Consider the following 22,283-nt stretch of genomic DNA (forward strand, 5'->3'; position numbering starts at 1 on the left):
CACAACTCCAGTTGATGCCCTCTGGTTTTGTCTACCAGAGAACACTGACTCCTCAGCACTGGGCATGAACAGTGTAGGAGTAAAGGTTTTACAAAATTAAATGCAAATATTTTGTGGATCACAGAGATAAGAGCAGGTACAACTTCAAATAGGGAATCAGAGCTGTGTATGATCTTACAGTGATATAAAGGAGGCATTTAAGATACTGAATGTAATCTGGAATTTATTTTGTTGCCCTTTCCTCATTGTCCTGTATCTCTATCAGGTTAGAGATTTACTTTTTATAGCTCTTCTATAGTTTGCCTGAGCAGACTTGCACCATTTAGGTCTCTTGGGAGGGCAGTTCTGAGCAAGTCTTGTTCCTGAATTCTTGTCTTCATATGTATTTGAAAAGAATGTACAACAAACATCCTGCCTCCTCAAATCCTTAGGTAGAACTGGAAATACATAAGTTCACATTCAGAGGAGTAAATATTTATTTGTTTTGGAAGGAGCACAAAGCCAGAAGTTACCCCTGGCTTCAGCAAGTGTCGTTCTGAGTTCATCGTTTGCCACCTGTAAAAACTGGGCGGTACAAGTGTTTAAAGAGCTAGGTAACCTGTGTGTTCAAATATTATAAAATATAAACTAGCTGAACAAATCTTGTTTCTAGGTTGCAAGAAAGAACCATTTCATAAAGTGTCACAGATAAATTTAGGAGATCATAATCTAAGGCAGACTGAACCCCTGAGAGTCAGTTGTAACAGTGGTTGGTTATATGTCAACATTTAAAATGTTACGCTCAAGGTTACATGACCTTCTCCATCTTGTGATAGCTGTCATTTCACACGAACCCTCATCTCAACCCTTCCCAGTGCAAGTTGCCTGGGTGTACAGGCTCTCTGTGGCAGGAAACAGACACCAGTATTGTGCCAAATGAGCTGAAGAAAGGCACAGTGGGATTAGTTCAGCAGCAAATGAAAGACGCGTTTTAGTATCTGCAAGATCTTGTCCGATGGTTATTTTGCAAAATAACAGCCTATGATGAGAGAACTGCTCTCGGTGAATTAGAGGGCACACACATCAGAGAAAGGCAAATGCAGAGACCTCTTGCTTTTTTTTTGCATTGTTGCTTACTGCTAATCTTACCTCCTCCCTGCTCAACTTTCCCTTTTTTTAGCTCTTGCATCCGGTGGCTCTCTTCCAATAACATCACTGGATGCAACTGGAAACTTGGTGTTTGCCAATGCTGGAGGTACCCCTAACATCGTCACTGCCCCTCTGTTCCTGAACCCTCAGAACCTTTCTCTGCTCACCAGCAACCCAGTTAGCTTGGTCTCTGCAGCTGCAGCCTCCGCAGGGGCCTCTGGACCAGTCGCCAGCCTTCACGCCACCTCCACCTCAGCCGAGTCCATCCAGAACTCTCTCCTCACGGTGGCCTCTGCCAGCGGGGCCACCTCCACCACCACCACTGCCTCCAAGGCACAGTGAGCCGGGCCGGGCTGTGCTGCAGCAGCCTGGGTCACTGTGCGCTGGGATCGGCTGCCGGCCCGGGGCACGAACTGACAATGCCGTGGGCATCCTCTCACCGCGTTGCTGGGGACGAGAGAGAGAGAGAGAGAGAGAGAAGGAAAAATATTTAAAAAACACACAAAAAAAAAAAGGAGAAAAAAAACAAAACAAAAAAAACAAAACAAAAACAAAAGCAAAACAGGAAGGATTTAAAGCTGGGACAGACATTTGCCTAATTTTATAATAAACACTGTCTTTTCAGGATCGCTTCATGGATCGGAGAACTTTCTAACCAAAAATGTAAAAAAAAAAAAAAAAAACCACAAAAAAACTAAAAACCACAAAAACACAAAAAAAGTGAAAGGACTACTTATCATTTCCAGCAGTCACAATGACAAGTTAAGGTGGGTTATCAGTTCAAACATAGGAAGGGGATTTCTTGGTTTTTTTGGTCTAAATATCTTTCTTTTTTAATTATCATTTTATAGGTCTGTTGTACAGGCCATTATGTCATACAAGGTGTTTATAATCGTATCAATCATGTTGGGGGTTCCTTTCTTAACTGGTACAATTTAGGCAGGCCTGTATTACTGGTGTATCTCTATTATTATTATTATGATTATTATTATTATTATTTTTATATATATAGTTTGGACGCGTTTGTCTCTTGCTCCTGGATTATTTTCAGCGAGCTCCCACACCATGGGGGGAGGGCGGGGGGGTGGAGAGGAAGAATGGAGCACAAATAGACTTTCTGTCCTAATCTTCTGGAAATGTTCTGAACAGTTTCCTCATCCTTGGATTTGTCTAATGCCTACTTGTAGGGGTCAGAAGAATTTGTTCATCATTTGTGCAGGAAGCTCAGTGCAGCAGCAGAGATCATCATTGTGTGCAAACTTCCAGGCTGGTCTCTGCTTTTTAAGCAGAGGTAAGAATTAGCTCCAAACCAAATATTCTCTCAAATATTTACTCAAAATGGCCAAATTCTGCTCTTAATTTCGTGTGCTCGGTTCCTTTTACTTCAGAGAGCGGGATGTGACCTCCCAACTGTGGATGGTGTGACAATACTAATGGCTCTTCTGTTCCACTGATTTCGTTTTGCTGTGCAAGAGCACACACAAATATTTAAAAGACATCACGACCCAGGCTAATTGGCAGCAGATAAAGCAGAATTTACAGTCCTAGATACCTTCTAGGTGAGTGGGTACTGGATTTCAGAAGGTCACATCCTCCCCATTCATAGCAATATTCCTTTTCTGATGCTTCCAACACTATTTAGAAGAACTTCCTAGTAAAAAAAAAAAGTGCTTCTGGCTGCAAAGAGCAGAAGCCAGGAATGTGGGAACAGAAGGTGCCATGGTTAATGCCAATACAACAGAGCCACCCTGGGGCTTTGCACACCCCTGATCTCGTGTGGGCTCCGGGCTGCTCACGGGGTGAGGGCGGCAGCTGGCGCCTCTGGCCTGGCACTGGAACTTTTCTTCTTAAGGTTGATTCTGATCCGTAGAGCACAGGAGATTTTTGTGGATGAGGAAGGAGTAATGAACTGTACAGAAGTTAGATCCGTATATTCTTAAATATACAAGCTAGTATCCGAACCAAAAAAAAAAAAAAAAAGATTTTTAAAGAGAGAAGACTGGATCACTGCAATGCAGTTCACGTTGAACTTTCCATTCCTGATGGATTTAAAGGTTTCTGCCATGTGTATAAAACTAAATTACTTTTAGCTAGTGAGGGTATTAGAAGAGTCCCTTTCCCACCCACCCCGTTTTCTTTTGTCACCGGAGTGTCCTAAAATAATGAGTTAATGCAGCTATGTTCATTTTGTTGATGATTCAGGGGGATCCTGGAGCTTCTCATCCAAGATCCGGAAGGCAGCAACTTTAAGCTCTACACATGCTTTGGTTTGTGGCCTGAGCATGTGGGAATTTGTGTTTGCACTCAAGTGGCAGAACCCCTTATCTCTCCCCCCACCACCATGGTTTTGCTCTGTTCATCTCTAACTCTCCACCTTCCTGTTTTACTGATATTTAAACCAATTACCCCTGAAACTTCAAAACTAGTGAACTGCAAGCAGGGAAACTAACAAATGTCCGTCCACCGTTTCTTATGTGTTTTTGATTTTTTTATGTTTTATTTTTTTAAAACTAAGCTTGAACCAAAGTCAATTTCTAGCAAGCTGCTGTACTAATGGACTAGTTTGTGTAAGTGCAGTTCAGATGCAGAGAGGCGATAGATGCTACTGACAATTTCTTTTTCATTTGTCTTTTGTTTTTATTAATTTTATATAAAAGTTGCTGCTTGTTTTTTAATCTTTTTTTTTGGTTGGTTGGTTGGTAATTTGTGTTATCCTTGGGGCAGACTCTTAACTTGATTTTGATTTGTTTTCTTTTATTTGATGTGTAAATAGAATGGCAGTGTCAGAGGATTGTTAATCCGAGAGGTCCCACCTTTATCCCCCCAGTATGGATGAATCTCAGTATTTTTGATGTGTCTCTGTATCTTCGGGCTGTGCAGGAGACTTTTAGGGCTATGAATAATACTGCAAAAATGGCAATGGCCCACAGCAAAAGCTCCAGAGCAGCAACAGGTACAGCTGGGTGAGCTTCAGGGAGGTAGGGAAGAAGTGGAAGAGAAGATGCTGATACCCACTGTGCCGGTCTGGAGGCCGCAGCACGGTCTGTAGTTTCTACCAAAGGAATGCAAGTCCTTGGACTTGTTTTGAGTGAAGTAAGAGGATGGGGAAAACCGCAGCTGTAGCGTTTGTTCCTGACTCTGAAAGTCCCTGCTTACTTTCACGCCAGTGCAAAAGTACAATTTATCAGGAAGCTTTTTTTGTTGGAGGAGGGGAGGCCACCGGGCTTGTCTCCGATGGATCCCCTCCCCCCAGGGGTTTTGTGGTGGGGTGGGGGGTCCTTGCAGATATCTAGGAAACACAAAGAAAGGTGGGCCTTAAATCAGTGGAAAATCCTCTCTCCACAGTTCCAGGAGACTGTGCCATTAGCTGTCTGAATGAGTTTTCATGTCCCATTCTTGCTGGTTTGTGGTTGGGAGAGGGTCTTGTTGAGTACATATCTGGAACACTAATGCAGCTTGGATGGTTTATTTATTATAAAAATCTGCTTTTTTTCCTGACTACCTTTGCATTGGTCACATGGCTTTGGTGTGAGCACCTTATACCCCTTTACCCTCCTCTTCTCTACCCCATCACCCTGTCTGGGGCCCAGATTCCAGGGAATTTCTTAGCGAGTCTTTTCCTGAGAGAAACTGGAAACTCAGAGTAGCCACATATCCAAAACCCCTTGGTTTTGTTTGCAGAAGCTGACATAATACCCAAACAGCACATATCCCGTGGCATCCATTGCCAGTGTGCTCTGATTCATTGTCCCCTAAAACATCCCTGTGACTGACTGACTGTTGTTCCTGAAGCCTACTTTTCATCCCTATGGGTGTTTTTCCTCATGGATGCTGGCTACCTCCAGTGTTTAGGTGAAACACAGAAATCAGACTGGCAGTGGGTGTACGTCTGCCAAGTTAGAGCACATGTGCTCCTTCACAGAATGAAAGAATGGGAGATCACGTACCAGAATTTAGGAGAAGTTTCCTTTTTAAATCATCATCATGCTGGCAGCAGAAATTGATGCATCTGAAAAGAAATAACAGTTGTGTACAGACCCAGTAAATATGATCACAAGGAGTTTGATGGTGTGTTGGAAAAGGATAATAGCATCTCTTTTTCAGAGTTCCATGTCTCTGTATTTAAAGGTGAGAGGGTTGCTTTTCATAGTTGCAAGCATGTCACAGTACCCAGGCAAGAAAAGAGAAGGTGAAAAACTCTCCCTGCAGACAGGGATAGCTCAAAAAGCAAGAGATTTCCAGGGACACAAACACAGATATGCCCAAAAGATCAAAAATAATTTAGAGAACGGCTTCAGGTGTTGCTCTTGTAGCTTGTTGATGACATTTTTTTCTGATCTTAAGAAAAACCTGTTTTGCTTTAGCACATTTTGACTTTAGCACACTTGGTCTCGACAGTCACTGTGGAAGGATTCACCAACAGCCCAAAGAAAGTACACATGGGTGTGGCTGCTTACAATCGTAACATCTGCTTACATTTCCTACAGAGCATTTATTTTGTTTCTGAGTTACTGTACAATGTGTTAGTTGAAGTACATTTTTATCATTCACTGTGGGGGTACTGTGGATGTAGACATCTCTTGAACCTATGACCCACTGTTCACTTGCCACCTCTGTAAGCCTCAACACGGGGTGCTTTGACACATTTCTGCAGTTGAGTTAGTGAAGGACACAGGGGAGTTAATTCCTTAACTCTCTGCACACTCTTATGAAGCAAAATTCCTTAAAACAGGAATTCCCTCTTTTTTTGTTGTTGTTGCAAATAGAGCAGCACAACCATTACAGCTGGAGCCATACCACAGATACTAAACCAAAGCAACATCTAATTTACCTTAAATATCAATTCCTATTTTCTTAGATAAAGAAATATATAAAGATACAAAAGGATCTTAGAGACAGGTGTTTTAGGATGGATAAAATAATGCATGGTCCAAATTTTCAATGATACTTGGTTTTAAACTGGAAGTTTAAAACATAGATGTTTTTACTGCCACATTAACTTTATGAAGAGTCACTATTCCCTGTTCCTGTTCTGCCTGAAGAGGTTAACTGCTGTTTCTCCACACCCTGTACCCCAGCAGGGTCTGTCTGTCCCTGTTGGATATTGCCTAGGGTGGAGTATTACCAAAGGAATAAGCTGGCCTGCTACCCCCCACTGCATCTTATGGTTGTCAGCTCTCGCACAGCCAACTCAAATCCCTTTCTATTTTTGCAAGCTGTACATATGCCCTCTCCCTCCCAAAGTACTATAGCAATATAGAATTCAAGATACCTACCTTGCACAAGTTCTGCCCTTCTCATTCACTGAATCTCTTGTAGCTGCTTGTGAGTTTCTCTCTTCTTTCCAGAGGAGATCCCCTAAAATACTTTAAAGATACTTGACAGGGGAGATTTTGTCAAAGAGTTGTTGGCTCACAGTTTCTTAAGATGCTCATATCTTTGTCTCCACGGTGTGAGTGGTACCTGGTTCCAGCTGTGTCAGTGCAAGTAGTTTCAGTGCTTTTGGAACAATGAAAAGCAATTCCTCTATTTGCGTATCTTCACAAATGGACACAGTAATGCATGGAAAAAACCTTGATTTTTTCAGCTGATCTATCTGCATTTGATCTGTCTGCCACTTCTCCCAGGTTTCTCCAAGTGGGGACATGCTCTGAATTTTTACCCCTGTTGGGACGCTTTTTGGAGAGCGTTAGGGAGATTGCACTGAAATTACAAACAGTTTAACTGTGGGAGAAAAGACATCTTTTACTCGAGTAGACAAATAAGGTTGGCATGTAGAACGTATCAGGTACTTCTTTTCTGACCAAATTCCTAAACATGAAGCACCTACTGAGCTTTGTCTTGGGGCTGTCTTAGGTCCATCAGTGATGCCCTGCTAAGAACCGTCCATAACTGGAATAATCTGGGCCCCCTTTCTCCCTCCCTGTCTCCATCCCTCTGCCTTTGCCTCTTTCCCTCCTCGCTCCTTCCCCATCTTCCCCGAGCGAAAGGTAGCACCATACAGCTCTGAGAACAATACTTGTGGGTAGCAGCTGGCTTCTGGCACCTTCATAAAATACCTCAGCATAGCTTAGCATTGTCGCAGAACTGGTTTTAAACTGAAAAAATCAGAAGAGAAAAGCAAACTTTATAAATAGTGGAGATAATTCTAGCTGTAGAGTTTAGTTGAACTGATGGTTTATTATGATTGATAAACATGATTATGCTGTATGTATTTGAGATCCTGTTTATAGGTTACAACTTTATAGGGTCGGGTGGGGGTGGGTGGATGTTGGGGGGAGAGAAGGGGGTTTGACTGTGTTAGAAGGAAAATGTTTGCTCATAAATTTTTTTCCTTGTATCTGTCTTGCCAAAGGAAACATTTTGTCGCTCCTGGGTTCGGGATTGTTGTTTGGTTGGTTTATCTGTGGTCTAATCTGCAGCACAGCACGTGGTGGCATGCAGGTTACTGATGGGGTTGCTGTTCAGGGTCCTCTCGAGTGTGCGCACACTTCCCTCCCTCTTGGCCTTTCCTTGCCCCTCGCTGGGATCTGGAGATGAGGCAACAAATATCGGGGAGGCTCGGGGGAGAGATGGCTGTTCTGGGCTGGGATCGACCTCGGGGCTGTAAATCCGTTTCAGCTGAGTTGAGTTGCTCCAGAGCTGAACTGGGTCTGCTGTGTTTAACTCCAGGGAGGGACAAGAATGGTTGTCGCATCTTAATCTATCTGGGAGAGCAAAAGTGAAACAGGTTCCTTTTATCCCCCTTGTCTTGTTACTGAATGTAGGGCTTGTAGTGCTTGATAATAGGTGGAAAACTTTTTAAACACTTCCTTTTCTAATAGCAATGCTAATCCTGTCTAGACCAAAAACTATGAAAGAAAAAACCAAACTGAGAGAGGTGAAAGCTAACCTACTCCTAACGCCTGGCTGGTCTGCCTGAAAGGGTTGAAATACTGTGAGACGGTTGTGGGAGAGGAGCTTTGAGGTGACGTTGGTGAGGGACCAGGTCGTTCCCCTGGCCGAGGTCTCGGTGTAGTGGTGGGAGTAGCAGAAGAGCGAGTGGTTCTTGCCTTGGGAGGGTGCTGCAGCCAGCTCCGAGTGGGCTCTGAGGCTCCCATCCCGTTTCCCCGAGGCTGCTGGAGCGGGGAAGAGGGCAGGGTGTGCGTGGGTGGGTGTGCGTGCGAGTGCGTGTGAGCGCCGGCCGGCCCCGGCTGCGCGCGGTGAGCGAGAGCTGGGTTTCTAAAGGAGCTCGACTCCACTGGGGAGCAGAATTCCCGGTGGCCTCGTAGGGAACCAAAGGCACTGATAAGTTGTCAGCTCTGCTGTTCTCAGAGCGGGTAAGAGGAAAAGCTGGGTGGGGGTTTTTTGAGCTTTGGGTCAGTGTCCCTTCCTCTGAGGACCTCATCTCTTGCGGGTACTCCCACCTTTTCTGCATGGAGTTGCTTTGGCTCTGTGAAGACAAACGGTGTCTGGGGTTTGCCCAGTGCTGCGGGTCTTAGGCTGATGTTGGGATACAGTCAGGGAAAACTGTTTCTTTCCTTCAAATGTGGAAGCAGTGTAGTCCAAGGTCAGAGTCTGTTCAACAGCTTTTGCATATGGTCGTTCTCTCAAGGGAGGGACCTTGAAGACTCCTTTCTTTGCTCCCCAAAGTAGCCTTGTACATGTTCATGTATCGTGCTATTGGGCTGAGCTGTTTTATCAGTGAACTTGGTGAGCTCTTGTGAAGAAAGGGAGGGAGGAATGGGGAGACCGGGATGTCCAGCTATTCTTCCTCCGGACACCAATCGGGTTGCAGAACTTCACTGAAAGCTTTACTAATAGAATTGTTGTTCTGACATTATGTAAAAGTGGTATTAATATTGTGTGACTTTTCAAAGAGCTAGTTAGATTTATAGATAGGTAATAGGGATATTGAAGAAATGACTTCTCAAAGAAAAGAGCACTTGGAACAAAAGAAGTGGAAAACAAGGTGTGCTTTATGGAAAACAAATCTGAGGAAGGAAATGAAACAGCTTGTGGGAGGCGAGGGAAGACGATACCCTTTGGCGTTCCTGAGTGCTGCTGAGGCTCAGCCCCAGAACTGGAACATACCCCCTCTGCCTTATTTCATCTCTCTACCAAACAGGACATTGTCAAGTAGCTCAGACCAAAACGCTGATCTGTCTTAAAACTGTGTCGGTCTGCTGGGGAATATTCTCCGGCGGAGCTTTATATAATACCGTAAGATACTTAATTTATCATGTTAGCTTCCCCTTCCCTCCCAAAATTGTCTTGTCTGTTGTAGGCCCCACTTCAGGATTCACACTGCCTTTGCTGGACTCTGTGGCAGCAGCCACAGAAGCCCTGTTCCCTGAATGTCATAACTTCGTGTGCGTTCCAAGCCGGCACGTTGCGGTGCTATAAAACCCTGAAATTATTTCACAGTAGGAATCCCAAGACCTTAGGGAATGGCATGCCAAGGGGCAACTCGTGGAGATCGCACAACACCCTTGAGAAACGCTTTAGGAACAAGAGCACCCGTGACAGTGTCCTGAGAACAAGGCAGTTGAGACAAACCCGTTAGTTCTTCCCCCATTCACTCTCCACGTGTCGGCCTCCGTGACCCTGGTGCTCCGAGGGGAAAAAGCAAAGAGAAAGGCTCGGAGCTCAGGGCCACTCCCCGCGAGTTCCCTGCGGCGCGGGGAAGGGAAGGCACTGCCGGGGTGGCTCCCAGAGGGCTGGAGCAGCACCGGCCCCGTGTGCCCCGTGTGCTCCGTGCGGAGGGCCCGGCAGGAGCCCCTCCATCCCCGCCAGTGCCGTTGTTCCATTTCCTTCCTCTGTGGTAGTATCTAAGGCTAGGTGTGAGTAGGTGTGGGGTGGTTATCCGCCACAGGTACAGGAGCTGTCGTATACCTCATTTCTAACTCGTAACTGAGTAACTTGCTTTAACTTTCTCCAAACCCCACAGAGTTGCCAAGTCTGCCCTCCCTCCTTTGATTAACACTGAACTCTGGCCTATAGCACCCCGTGACCTGCAACCTGGGGAGTGACCCCCTAACGCCTCTGAATGTCGCTGCTTAAAAGCTACTGCAAAGTGAGGGCAAATTGCAATCTTATCTTATTTCCTTTGGTTACAAGGGGTCCTCTTGATTAGTCTGTGAATATCCACTCCCTCCCCTCCATTCTCCATGGAAAAGGGCCACCCACGCTGCCTTTTCCCACCCCAGAGCCATGCTGAGCTCCAGGGCCTGGAGGCTCTCTCAAGCCCAGTGCTGTGTACGTGCTACTCACTTTTTAACATGACCAAAAAAGGAAAAAAAAAAAAAAAAAAAAAGGAAAAAAAATAGAAATCTCCAAATACTTAATTTTCTTCTTTATTATTTGACAATCCTGTATCCCTTCCCCACTCCCCAACCTGGCCAGAAGCTGCATCCTTAACCCGGTCCATCTTTATTTGAATGTAGTTCCCCTACCCCCATGGGAAAGAGAAGCTTTGTCAGGTCACGGTGGCTGCTATAAGTCGGGAGGGGGCGGTTTCTTTGTTTTGTTTTGTTCTTTTAAAATTTCCAGCCAAAACCAAAGATTTCCTAATGATTGTATAAACTCAAAACAAACAAACAAACCAAAGACAAAGGGCGTCTTCAACACCAAGCCCACCTGTGAGGCCGGCCTGGCCTGGGCAGCAACTCCCGGCTCCAGGGTGAGATCTGGGGCGCAGGCGCTGGGAGGGGAGGCCGGGGCTTCGCAGGTGGGTTGAGGAGCTGAAGACTTGGGTGCAGGATTGGCTGCTCTGCTGGGTGCTTTAACCCTCTGGGGGCTGGGTGATGTTGATTAATACACGCTGAGGTGCACTTCTGAGCTTCCCCCCCCTTCACTGCTTGGAAGAGGCTGTCCTGTCGTGAGAAATCCCTGAAAGAAGAAGAAGCAGCTTTTCATTTCTCCTCTAGTTCCTTTTTTCTAGATTTCTTTTACTTTTGCAGCACCACTGTGCAACTATGCATTGTATTTCTCAACCTTTTATGCTAGGTAGATGCCTGTGACTTTTTAACTTTTGGGGGGGGATTGCAAATGGAGGAACTTTTTACATGGATCTTTTTAATCTCAGTTGATTGGGGGGTGTTTGGTTCTAGGGTCAGACAAGCTCTATCCCAAAGCAAAATCCAAATGTTAATATTATTAGCCTGATGCAGATACCAAAGATAATTTCTTTCCTGCAGAACCTTAGACTTGTGTATTAAGTACGATTACCCAGCACTTGCATTAGTCTAACCTCAGTAATTCCAAAGCTTAGATGTATATTTTGGTATATTTCTGGGATATTAAAAAATTGTCGTTTAAATTCTTGTTTGTTTCAGTGTAATGCTCTTAAAGTCATAGCATGGAGATAACTGAACTTGTCCTATTCTTAGTAGTTTGAAATAATAGTATTTTTGTATGTTTTGGGTGTGTCTATGTATGTATTAACATAACAGTTTTCACTGCCTAGGTGTTCATAAATAATAATAAAAGAAAAACCAACTACAAAGGGTTTTTAAACTGTACATAATATTCCGTGAGGAATTTCCACCAGACCGCCAATTTGGATCGCATTTTCACTGATGGCCGCTCCCAACTGGGATTCTTTCTTTCTTTTTAAAGAGACAGCATGTTCTTTTTTTATCCCCACTGACCTGAGGTTCTTTCTCAGTGCAAAGGGGGTTTTCATAGTTTTTAAGGGGTGGGCCAAAGAGGAAGTAGCTTAAATTTTGTTTTTGAAAAGTATTTAACATGTTCGTTTGAAAACTACCCCTTGGTATGAAGAATTGGGAGTGGAAAACCAAGCCCTTTTCTTCTAAATCTGATCATAATTTTCCAAAAGATGAGGATTTGTGAATGTCTGTAGTGTCTGGGCAGTCCCTTTTTGGTTTTTTTTTTTCTAAATAAGACAAGTTTTTGGTCCTAATGGTTTCACTGCTCTGTGCAACTGCCTGCTTACACTGGCTGGGAGGTTTTTTTTTCTCTTACCCTTCCTCATACGCTGCGTTTTTACACTTGAGGTCAGCAGAACACTTGAAATCAAGGGCCATTATGGGAGTACCCTACCCAAACGCAACCCAAGCTTTTCTTGAGACTGAAATGTGAGAGTCCCACACATTTCAAAACCTTGCTGATCACACTAAGGGTGAGGAGGAAGGCGAAATGCTGTCTCTTTAAAGATGTCCTTTATTATTATTATTATATTATTATTATTATTTTCCCAGTGGTTGCCTACAGATAGCTGTGGGCATTGAGAGATTGTGTAGATTACAGTAAATCAGAATGAAAAGGTAGATTTTGTGTAGATGCATTTGTCTGCTGTAATTTTTTATATATATTAAACTTACTGTAATTGTACAGTTCATTTCTGTTGTAAACATCATTAAACCATTTTCCAAGTGTTTTAACATGTATGCCCTTGTTTGTAGTTTTTAAATGTGTCGGAGGGAGGTAATTCCCCTTCCTCCATGCATCAAACTGGGCCAGAAGATTGATCTGTGGTGCCCTCTGTCTTGTCAAACTGCAGGAGAGCCCGGGTTTTATGCACTCTGCTTGAAGCTTTTGTTCTAATTCTGTATTTATCAGCTCCTCTCCTAAAAGCAGAAACAGCTTCAGTCGCTTCATGAAGGCAAAGAGGAGACTCAGCTCAACCGCACGGTGAGTGGCCCCAAAACCAGCGTTGGGTGCTTTTGGAAATCAAGGTATCCATTGATATATAAAGAGCATAAAGGTGACTTTTTTCCCTCCCAAAGAATTTCATTCCTATTGTTTGGTGGTTGGTATTTCATGCTGCCAAACGCTGTGATTTCTGCATCTTGCAGATGCGGTGATTTAAAAAGAGAAAGCTGTTTTCAGCACTCTTTGTTCTTGCATCGAGTGCTTTGCAGCATAACTTTACTGTAATTTTCAGCTCAGCTGTCCCAGTTATCACCCACTTCTCTCAATTTTTCTTGTCACTGCAGTGAACAGTAAAGGATCTAGGAAATTTTTTTTGTGAGAAACATTCATTAACATGTCTCAGTTTACTTTTTTTTTTGCTTTAATTTATTGCAAATATTCCTTAAAAGCTACAAGCACCTACTTCAGGTACAGTTTTACTGCTAAAGAAGTAAAACCACCTTTGAACTTGCATAGCACCCATTTCAGCAAGTTTTTCTGCTGCTAACCCACCCAGTCCCTGGAAAGAAGACATAACCTCATCTGGGCAGCACCCAGAGCAGCAGCTCTTGTTCCCACAGCTCAGCCTTAGCTCTCCTTCTTCTGTGAGGAATGCAGAGATGGCCTGGTCAGCTCCTGAGGCGAGGTGCAGCACCCCTGATTGTGCTGGGCTGGATTTGCTCCTGCTGAATTCCTTCAGGCTTCACTGTGCAGCCTTGCAAGGCGCAGGCAAAACTCAGGCTGTAGCAGCAGGAGGTGAGTGTCCCTTTGATCCTGGGTTTGGGCATTTCCCAACAGCCCATCCCAGCTTCTGGGATGTGTGTAGGAGCTCCTGTTGGAATCCTGCCCTCAGCTTCCCTGGGTTCAGCTGGCCTGAATGCCTCAGGTAAGGAGCTCGTGCTGTTCCCACTGCTGCTCCCTACACACACACACGGGCCTGTGACACTGTCTTATTAATTCATCAAAAACACACAACACTAGTGAACTGGCACCTCTTTGGAATGACACCTGCACCTTTTAGAGGCAGCCCTATGAGAGACTGCTTTGGAAACTGCGTTTATGTTGGTTGTTGTACAGGTTGTTGTCTGGAAGTGATAACAGGGGAACCCATCTCCTTGTTTTCTTTGTTTTTCTGCCTTCAAAGAAGTCTCTCACTCAGCTTACCTGGCTCATATTTATGGATGAGTGGCAGTGCCATTGCTTGATCTTTTTGGAATGTTGGTGCTCATTTTCTTCCTACTGGAAGGTTGGCATTCAGCCTCTCTGCTTCACTACTGTAACATCATGTCACTCTTTATAATTACAGAAAAAAAGTTGCCCTCCACTGAAGCAATTTTTTAAAGGCAAATTTAAAGCAAAAAGGGTGAAATAGTCTTAAGATAAATACTAAAGGAAGTAAATACAGCCCTATCTTTGCAAATTGTTTAAATGCAATAAAGCCATAATTCCATGTCTTAATACTCTGGAAGACAAGGAGGAGCTGTGGAAATAGCTGTGTTTGTTACAGGGTGTGGTCTGGTCCCACAACACAAACTTTACAAAAAAAAATATCAGCCTAATACCCACTATAATTGGAAACAACTTTACAGATATGTACATTCTAACAGCAGAAGCAGTTACATGATTCAGGAGGAGAGGGAGAAGGAAAGGGCCGGGTCCAGATTCGTGGGCACCAGCCCACGGAGGTTCTTGCACACAGAAAACGCACAGTGCTTGTGCTGGATGAAAAAGGCTTTCCCCCCTCTCCTCCCCAAAGCAGGTGGGCATCTCTCACTCCTGCCCATCCCCTCTGAGGCTCCCCCTTAGCGGGGGGGCAAAGGCTGCATTTGGAGAGCATCATAAGTGTCCTTGGTTGCTGCACTGAGTCCCTGAAAAAGAGAAAACCAGAAAAACAGGTGAGGGATGAGTGTGAGTGCTTACTTCTTCCTGGCTGACTGGTAACAACATGATGGCAGGGCTCGGTCAGGAGCTTAAGTCTGATTTTTTCCCCCTACAGAAGTTTTTACTCCTGAGTGATTCTTTAGCTTTGTGTGGTGAAAACAGCTATTACTTACCTGAAGGCAAAGTACATCTTTAATAATTGTTATGAAAATACGACTACAGCAAATCATCCTAACTGGTTCTCCAGATCTTTGGAGTACATTTTATTTGTGGTGTATTGTTAAGAGCTAACAGATTCTAGAATAAGCATCGATACAGACATCAAATCATAAACTTTGTTCTCTAGACTTCTCCTCTTTGATGTGGAAGGAAAGTCAGGTGCAGCTCTGGGTAAGTCAGTGAGCAGTGGGAGCTCAGGTGGTTTTGAAGCCCGGGAAGCCTCCCCTGACAGCCCTTCCAGTGATGCCCAGTCCTTTCCCTGACAGCCTGCTCAGTAAGGCAGCTGTGCCCTGTGCAGACCCCAGAGCAGGGGCAGCTGGGCCTTCCAGGAGTGAGGAGTTAGTGAGACCCCTAGAGCCTGCTCGGCAAACTTCCAGCTGCCTTTCACTTCTCCGTGCCTCCCTGACAGTGCCATTGCATATCCAACCACTCAGGAGTGAGGGGAGCAGCTCTGGGAGGTGGTGCCTACCTGGTAGAGGCCTTCATTCCCTTTGCCTCGCCGCCTCTGCTGCTTTGGGAAAATGAAACATAGATTGATTAATGGGTGCTTTCCTGATTATGCAAAAAGAAAGAAGCCCCTGAGCTCCCCCATGCTCTGCTGAGGGTGTACAGGATGTACCAGCTGTGCCTGGACTCTGCTCTGCACAGGAAAGCACCTGGTAAGTCTGGACCAGCCCAGACACGCTGCAAGGGCTGTTCAGGAGAAGATAGAGAGGATAGGAAATAAAACCAAATTGGTTTGGTTCGTTGACATATTTTTCTGTCATGCTGTTAGAATGTTGCTATTTCTTTGATTCACTGTATGTATAGAGATTTGGCAGCATTTCTGTAGACACTGATTATTTAGTAATAGATTGTATCACAAATGTGTCAAAGGAGTAGTGCTTGATACAGTTAAAATTGCAGCAACCTATTAAGTGATCATATATTTGGAATGGGACAAGGTGCTTTGGTGTTCTTGTCCCTGTAGAAACAGAAACATTCAAAAAACATGGTGCAACTTTATAGCCCCATAGCTCATAGACAGAGCTTGAGTCTGGCAAAGGAGCGTTAGAATAAAAAAGGGGAAAAGATAAAATGTTGGTGTTGCTTCAGCATTTCTCAACACTAAACTTTGTTTTAAAATGCCCCTTTTTCACGTGTCAGAAGGAAATGAAAGGTTATATATATATATATATGACACTTTGACATAAAATAGAACCTGTGTAGGTCAGAGCAATTTTTCATTTTGCCATAAACAAGTGTCCCCAGCTGGTTTGTTTTCAACACTACCCCCCTCCCCCAGCAGTTTGTGCACAGAGCTGAAGCTCTCCCTCTGCTGTAGCTGGAGACGTGACTGATGTGTGCCCTCTAAAACACTTGAGAGCAGGGCTGTGGGAAGGAGGATGATTCCCCTATGCCATGTCTGAATTCAGGCACAAGGAGGGGCTGCACTTGCTCTTCTGATCCTGGAACACCAGCCAGCCTCAGCGGCCCCTGGAGGGGAAACCATAAACCTGCAGCTCCCAACTGCTCTGGAGAAACATGCCCAAAAATCTTCCATCGCAGCACTTGACACCAGACCTTCCTTCAGCTGCTCCTCACCCATCTCACGCCCTCTGCTCCCTCAGCCAGGGCAGCCATCAGGGGGTTTCTGCCCAAAAGATGAAATGTTTGCTGTTGCCATGCTTTCACCAAGAAGGACAATAAGACTCACCTCTCCCTTCATTCCAATCTCACTGTATGCCTCGCCCATCTTGTCCTTCTGCAGTGACTGCAGGCAGAGAGGGGGAAAAAGTCAATGTGAGAAAAGAAAAGCCCAGCCAGCCCCCGGGTAGCCACATTTAAAATGAGCTGATCTCAGAAGGTCTCATTCAGTAGCAGTGAAGGTCTTGGAAACAAGCTCATTTCTCAAGAACCAAAGACCCAGGAAGACCCAAGACATGAGAATGAACATTCCTGTATCTGTGCTTTGGGGCACGAACCACCACATTTAGCCAGAGTCGAATCAACTCTATCAGAGGTTCCTAAGCAGCCCCTCGTAGATGCACTGGCATTTGGCCTTGGCCAGAGAACAGTCACAGGAAATACTGCAGCAGCAATCACGTGAGATGAAGGCTGGTTAGTCACTAGCATTAGGCATTAGCAGGAATCTTGATCCAATTTCTTTTCCACATCTCCCCAGTGTTTTCCTCCTGTCACTCAGAAGTGAACAGAAATCTTCTAGCAAAAGCAGAGGATCTAGGGGGAAGAGTCAGGTGGAAGGGAGACAAATCTTGAAAAGCAGCTGTTGAGTTTTGAACCAAAGCTGAAATTGGATAGGGGGGAAAGTCTTCTATGAAACAGAATCTCCTGTTCCCAGCCATCCCTCCCTCTCTGCTCCCTCCAGAGTGTTCTACTCACAGTGTAGACCGTGTCCTGAGGATTCTTTCTCCTCTGCTGTAAAACAGAAGAAAAAGTTTGCCATACATTGCATTACCAGCATCCTCCACCACCTTGTACATGCTTATGCATTTGCTCCACGGCACAGCTACGGCTCTGTGGACTTTCCCTGCCCATTCCAGTCCATCCTGCCTCCACCCATAAGGCTCTGTTCAGACAATTTGCCCTGGGGAAAATTAATTTCGTTTTAACATTTGGTAAAACTTGGTTCTTCTCTGCTCACTCCTTACAGCTGTCACCTGCTGATGCAGGAGGCTTTCCCTCCCTTTTCCTTTAAAGTGATGGGCTCTGCAGCAGAGGGAGTTGTTTCGGCTGCTGCTCTGCTTTGTGGGCGCCTGTTTGATGGCATCAGCTGCAGGAGCTCTGTGAAACACCCACCGCTGCCGGGCCTCCTCCGCATCCGCCGCGGCCCGGGTGTCACTTCCCACCCCGGCTGGCTGCGAGCTCCCAGCCCCGCGATGGGGACAGAGATCAAAGGGGAGGGGGAGCTTGGCTCCTGCCCCCCGCGCCGCCCGAGTTACGACACAGCTCGACACAAATCGCGGCGTCCCTCCCCAGGAAGGCGCTCGGGTGGCGGTGAGAGCAGCGCCGTGACACGGCGGGGGAGGCTCCGGATCAAAGGCGCGCCGGTGCCGGAGGTTACCTGGTGTCTCCCGCCCAGCTCGGGGTCTGCGCCGCGCCTCCCTCCCAGAACATCGTAATCGTCTCTCTGCGTGCGGGAGAGTTTCTGAAACGGGAGAGCAAAAGGACACGGACACCGTGATAAGGATGTAATAGATCTCAGCACAGAAAAGAAAGGGAACCCAGCTCGCTCACCAGGACTAAACTGAGCTAGAAATTATTTTTACTCCCTAATGCAACTGTCAACAAAGATGCCTACATTTAAGCCATGGAAATGACACAAAACTGCAAGCTGTTGCATCAAGAACCTTTCCTAAGTGGAAAGGAGTTGAAAACTCGAGAGCATGAGGGGGAGGGACTCTGACTTTGATGCTTCCTCTCCCACTGGAGAGCCAAGATCCTCAAGCTTCATTTTTCTTGCAGAGCTGCTCATCTAAATTTGCATCAAGGAGTTACAGAAATGTTATGCCCAACACAATTCTTAGCTGGGAAAGGTTACCTTGGACAAAGGCAAAGGAGAGATTTCAGGTCAGGGTAACACAGCTGACAGAGTGCTACTTGAAAGGTGACAGGCTACACTTCAACCGAGAAGAAATTGCATTAGTGTTCATACATTAGAGAGTTAAACAGAACTCATCACAGGATGTGGCTACGGTCAAAAGCGTGAGAAATAAATTAAAAGACAACTAGACATAGCAAAAATAGCTCCAGTTTAATGCTGCCATGAGTGGGCAATTTAGTGAGGAGGGTCAGGGCAGGATCTTGTCTCTGTCCTCTTTCACTGCCTAAAGATGCTGCCCATGGTCAGGGCACAGGACAAGGTACATCTCTGCTATGGTCTGGGACAGCAGGACTTGCTGTGAGGCAACAGGAAAGCTTGGGAATGGAGGCACAGGGGCTGTGGTGGCTCAGGTTCCACACACTTGAGGCTGGAAGAGATGCAGGTGCCCAAAGTCAGCTCCACAGCATTCCTGGGCATTTGCCCTTTGCCCAGCCCGCATCAAATAGCAGCAGCAAGAGGGGCAGTGGCTGCACACACCCCCAGAGCTCTCACAGGCCTGTCTGTTCCTTGGGGCAGCTCAGCAAACACAGCCTGGGCTCCTGCCAACCTAGGGCTCAGTGCACCCAATCAGGAACCAAGAGCCCTGGCCAGAGGGGTGACACCAGAAGCTGCCCCTGCGAGGTTTTACCTTTCCTCTGTACAGCTGCACTCGTGTAGAGCCCAGTCATTAGCTGGTTCATCCAAAGCTTTTGTCACCAGCAGGCAATTCACTGTCTCTAAGTGCCCCAAAAAGCCTGGATGGATGGTGGATTGGAAAACAAAGACCAGCAGTTACTCACATTGTACACGTCATCCTGGCCTGGTCGTAGCTGTGGTTCAGAGGCCTGGCTGAGCTGGAAGAGAAGCCATTCCATGAGCAGAGAGACAGTGGCTCCCCTCAGTCCTTTCATTCCCTCTCTCCTACCAGTTACTCTCGTCAAAAACAGGGCAGCCCACAAGCAGCTCCCTGTGGGGCTGCAGGCAGTGCCAACCCCTGGTGCAGAGGCACTTTTATCCACACACCAGCCTGCCCTCAGCAGCCCAGTCCTTTATTTCACACAACACCAGCTCACAAACATCTGAGTTTGCTCCCCACACACCTGCACGCCTCAGATTTTATCTCTCCGTTCCCTTCCTGCCGTGATCTTGTGCCTCCCTGGGACTTTGGTTCTCCAAAAACGTTGTTGGGCTTCCTGCAGGGAACCTCTGCACCCTTCAGGAGCAGCACTTGGCTTGCAGGGCCCTGGTGCCACCACAGTAAGTTGATGTGAGTGGCAGCTAAGAAACGGGTAAAGGATTATCCCTTCTGTAGCTGCTCTTTGGCTCAGCTGCTCACAATAGTTATGAGCAATCAACTGCTAAGCCAAAATTTCAGGTAAAAAGGGGCAGTTTTGGGTCAATGAGAGCAGCTACTTTGTGTTGCAGTCTCTAAAGAAAAACCCTGTCAAACTACATTCCATATTGATTTACTATTCTTGAGTTATTATCACACTGAATTCTTCCAGCTCAATCTATATTTAGGCATAGAATCATGTTTGCAGCAATTACACAAGTCCTCTCCTGCGGTTGTTTGGGTTATGTTTGCATCATCACACACACAGTATCAAAGATGGCTGAATTATTTGAGGCATTTTGATACATCCTTCACAAGATTGCCATTTTCCCTGTATTTTCTCTGTATCCCCTCCTCTCTTTCCAATAACAAAGCAGGAGAAAAAAATCCACGTTATTCTTGATCAGCCACTTCTCATCTACGAAATCCAGAATCTCTGATGTGTCTGTAAGTGTAGCATCAAAACACCCTCATATACTCTTCCCCCCTCCATTCATGAACCTTTGGAAAGAGCTGCTTGAAGTGGACACCAGAAACAGAGGGGGGAAAAAAGAAAAAAGAGAGAAAGAAAGCAAAAGAATAGAAAGGTCTCATTCTAAGAGATGGCTCCACTCCACTCCCACTTTCCAGCCCAGCTCAACTATCTTACACCACCAAATCCAAATGCGTTTGTGTTGGGTTGGACTGACCTTTGCCTTCACAAAAAGGGCTGTAATGACCACTGCATAAATGAAGAGGAATCCATCCAGCACGTAGCAGAGCCTGGGATCTGTGAGGCCAAGAACTGATGCAGCATCTGCACAGAAATATCAGATACATCAGCAAATTAAGTCATTTGTGTCACTGGGTGCTTGGCAGCAAAAATGTGGCAGTGGTGCATAGCATTGCATGGAAAAATAATAGCCAGTGTGAGGGCAACACTGCCCCTCTGCAAAGGAGATGGAATTCTGAATATAGGAATTATAGGATTAATCTGCTCAAAAAAGGACCATGGCAAGTCCAGCATTCTCTCTAAATAGGTTCAGTCAAACCAGACTGTCCAGGACCCCAGCCAGCTCAGAGTATCTCCATGGACAGAAATGTTTGCCAGCTCCCCCAGCCAACACAGGACGTTTATTTTCTGGGAAAACCCAGCAGCATCTCCTGCAGGGATTCGTGACCGGGCCTGGTTAAGGCTTCCTTCATCAAGTGTGTGTGAGAAAATACATTGTTTGGACAAAATTTTAGGGGAAGGCTTTTCAATTCTGCATTAAATGTAAAAAAGATTGACACCATCATATTCAATGCTCCAAGAGTAACTTGAACCCATTGCTCCTCATGTTTTCCATGTGACTCCTAGAAAGGGAGTCTCCATCTTTTCAGCTACCATTTAAATATTTACACACTGACCACATACAGCAGGGCACCTTAATATTGTTGAGTTTCAGCAGATAAACCTGATAAAACTGCTCCTGTATCAGTTCATAAAGATGTAGAAAGTTCACAAAGTATAGCTAAAAAAATCAAAGGCTAAGTAACTGTAGATCCAATATGCAGCTCCAGGTCCATCCTCCAAGTAAAAGCTGTATTGCACAGTTAAACAAAAAACAAAACAAACAAACAAACGCCTTAAAATTAATCTGAGCTGTGCTTTGTGCAGATTTGGAGGGAGTTCAAAAGAGAAAGACAAAAATTAACAATAACCTGAAAAGCCCTTTGATGAAGATAAACAATCACTGTTCCCACTGACAGCCTCACACACCCAGAAAAAAAATACCACAAAGTAGATTTGTTTGTTTGTCTGAACTAGGAGTTTGCATTCATTTTTTTTCCTAAATCATACATTTAAGAACAAATGCATGGCAATAAACTGAGATCCTAGATGGTTTTTCTTCTTCCCCCTCTTTTCCTATCATTTAAAAAATATGGTTCAAAGCACTTGATGAAAAATATCTTTCACCACATTTCCTCAGGACTATTAAATTTCTTATATGTGGGGTGAACAGAGACAGAGAGATCATGTTATTTACCCAACATTGTATATTAAACCAACAAACAAGCTGAGATTACCTTCCCAGAGCTTTTCTTCTAAACAGTTCCCAGAACAATATTTTACACCACCCTGGAGGCATCTGAGGTGCTGCTGAAGGCAGCATTTTTGGGTATTCTTTGGGTATCCTGGCCCTGAATCCCCTCTTCTTGTACCAAAGCCAGGCACATTCATAGTTTTTTTCAAGGTTTGCTACTCTGGCTGTGATTGCTCCTGGAAAAACATGTTTTCAGACTATGAGAAAGTCCAATGCTTAGGAAAAAACCCAATAAAATGAATGGAATTATTAGGGCTGGAAAAGACCTCCCACATCATCAAGTTCAACCTTCAGCCAAATACCACCAAACCATATCATGAAGTGTCACATCTACTAATTTTTTGAACACTTCCAGGGATGGTGACTCCACCATTTCCTTGGGGAGCCTGTTTCAATGCTTAATCACTCTCTCAGTGCAGAAAATTTTCCTCATATCCAA

General features: G+C 45.2%; 2 protein-coding genes across 10 annotated transcripts in view; one reads left to right on the top strand and one right to left on the bottom strand.

Moving 5' to 3' along the window:
• Positions 1-10,439, top strand: part of POU2F1 (POU class 2 homeobox 1) — a 110,252-nt gene extending 99,813 nt beyond the window's left edge. For 8 of the 9 annotated variants that reach the window (XM_063419462.1, XM_063419463.1, XM_063419465.1 and 5 more), the window contains one exon: positions 1,160-10,439. In XM_063419462.1, coding sequence (XP_063275532.1) covers positions 1,160-1,470 — 311 coding nt within the window. In that variant the 3' untranslated portion in view covers positions 1,471-10,439. The remainder of the gene's footprint in view (positions 1-1,159) is intronic. The other variant, XR_010083045.1, reaches the window with a different exon arrangement.
• The window catches only part of CD247 (CD247 molecule), a 57,781-nt gene continuing 38,533 nt past the window's right edge, over positions 3,036-22,283 (bottom strand). The window contains 7 exon segments of the mRNA XM_063419471.1: positions 3,036-14,630; positions 15,332-15,373; positions 16,559-16,615; positions 17,245-17,280; positions 17,927-18,010; positions 19,246-19,299; positions 20,468-20,574. Of these exon segments, the coding sequence (XP_063275541.1) occupies positions 14,565-14,630; positions 15,332-15,373; positions 16,559-16,615; positions 17,245-17,280; positions 17,927-18,010; positions 19,246-19,299; positions 20,468-20,574 (446 nt within the window). The 3' untranslated portion in view covers positions 3,036-14,564.

The sequence above is a fragment of the Prinia subflava genome, chromosome 25 (assembly GCF_021018805.1).
Source record: "Prinia subflava isolate CZ2003 ecotype Zambia chromosome 25, Cam_Psub_1.2, whole genome shotgun sequence".
Classification (NCBI taxonomy): domain Eukaryota; kingdom Metazoa; phylum Chordata; class Aves; order Passeriformes; family Cisticolidae; genus Prinia; species Prinia subflava.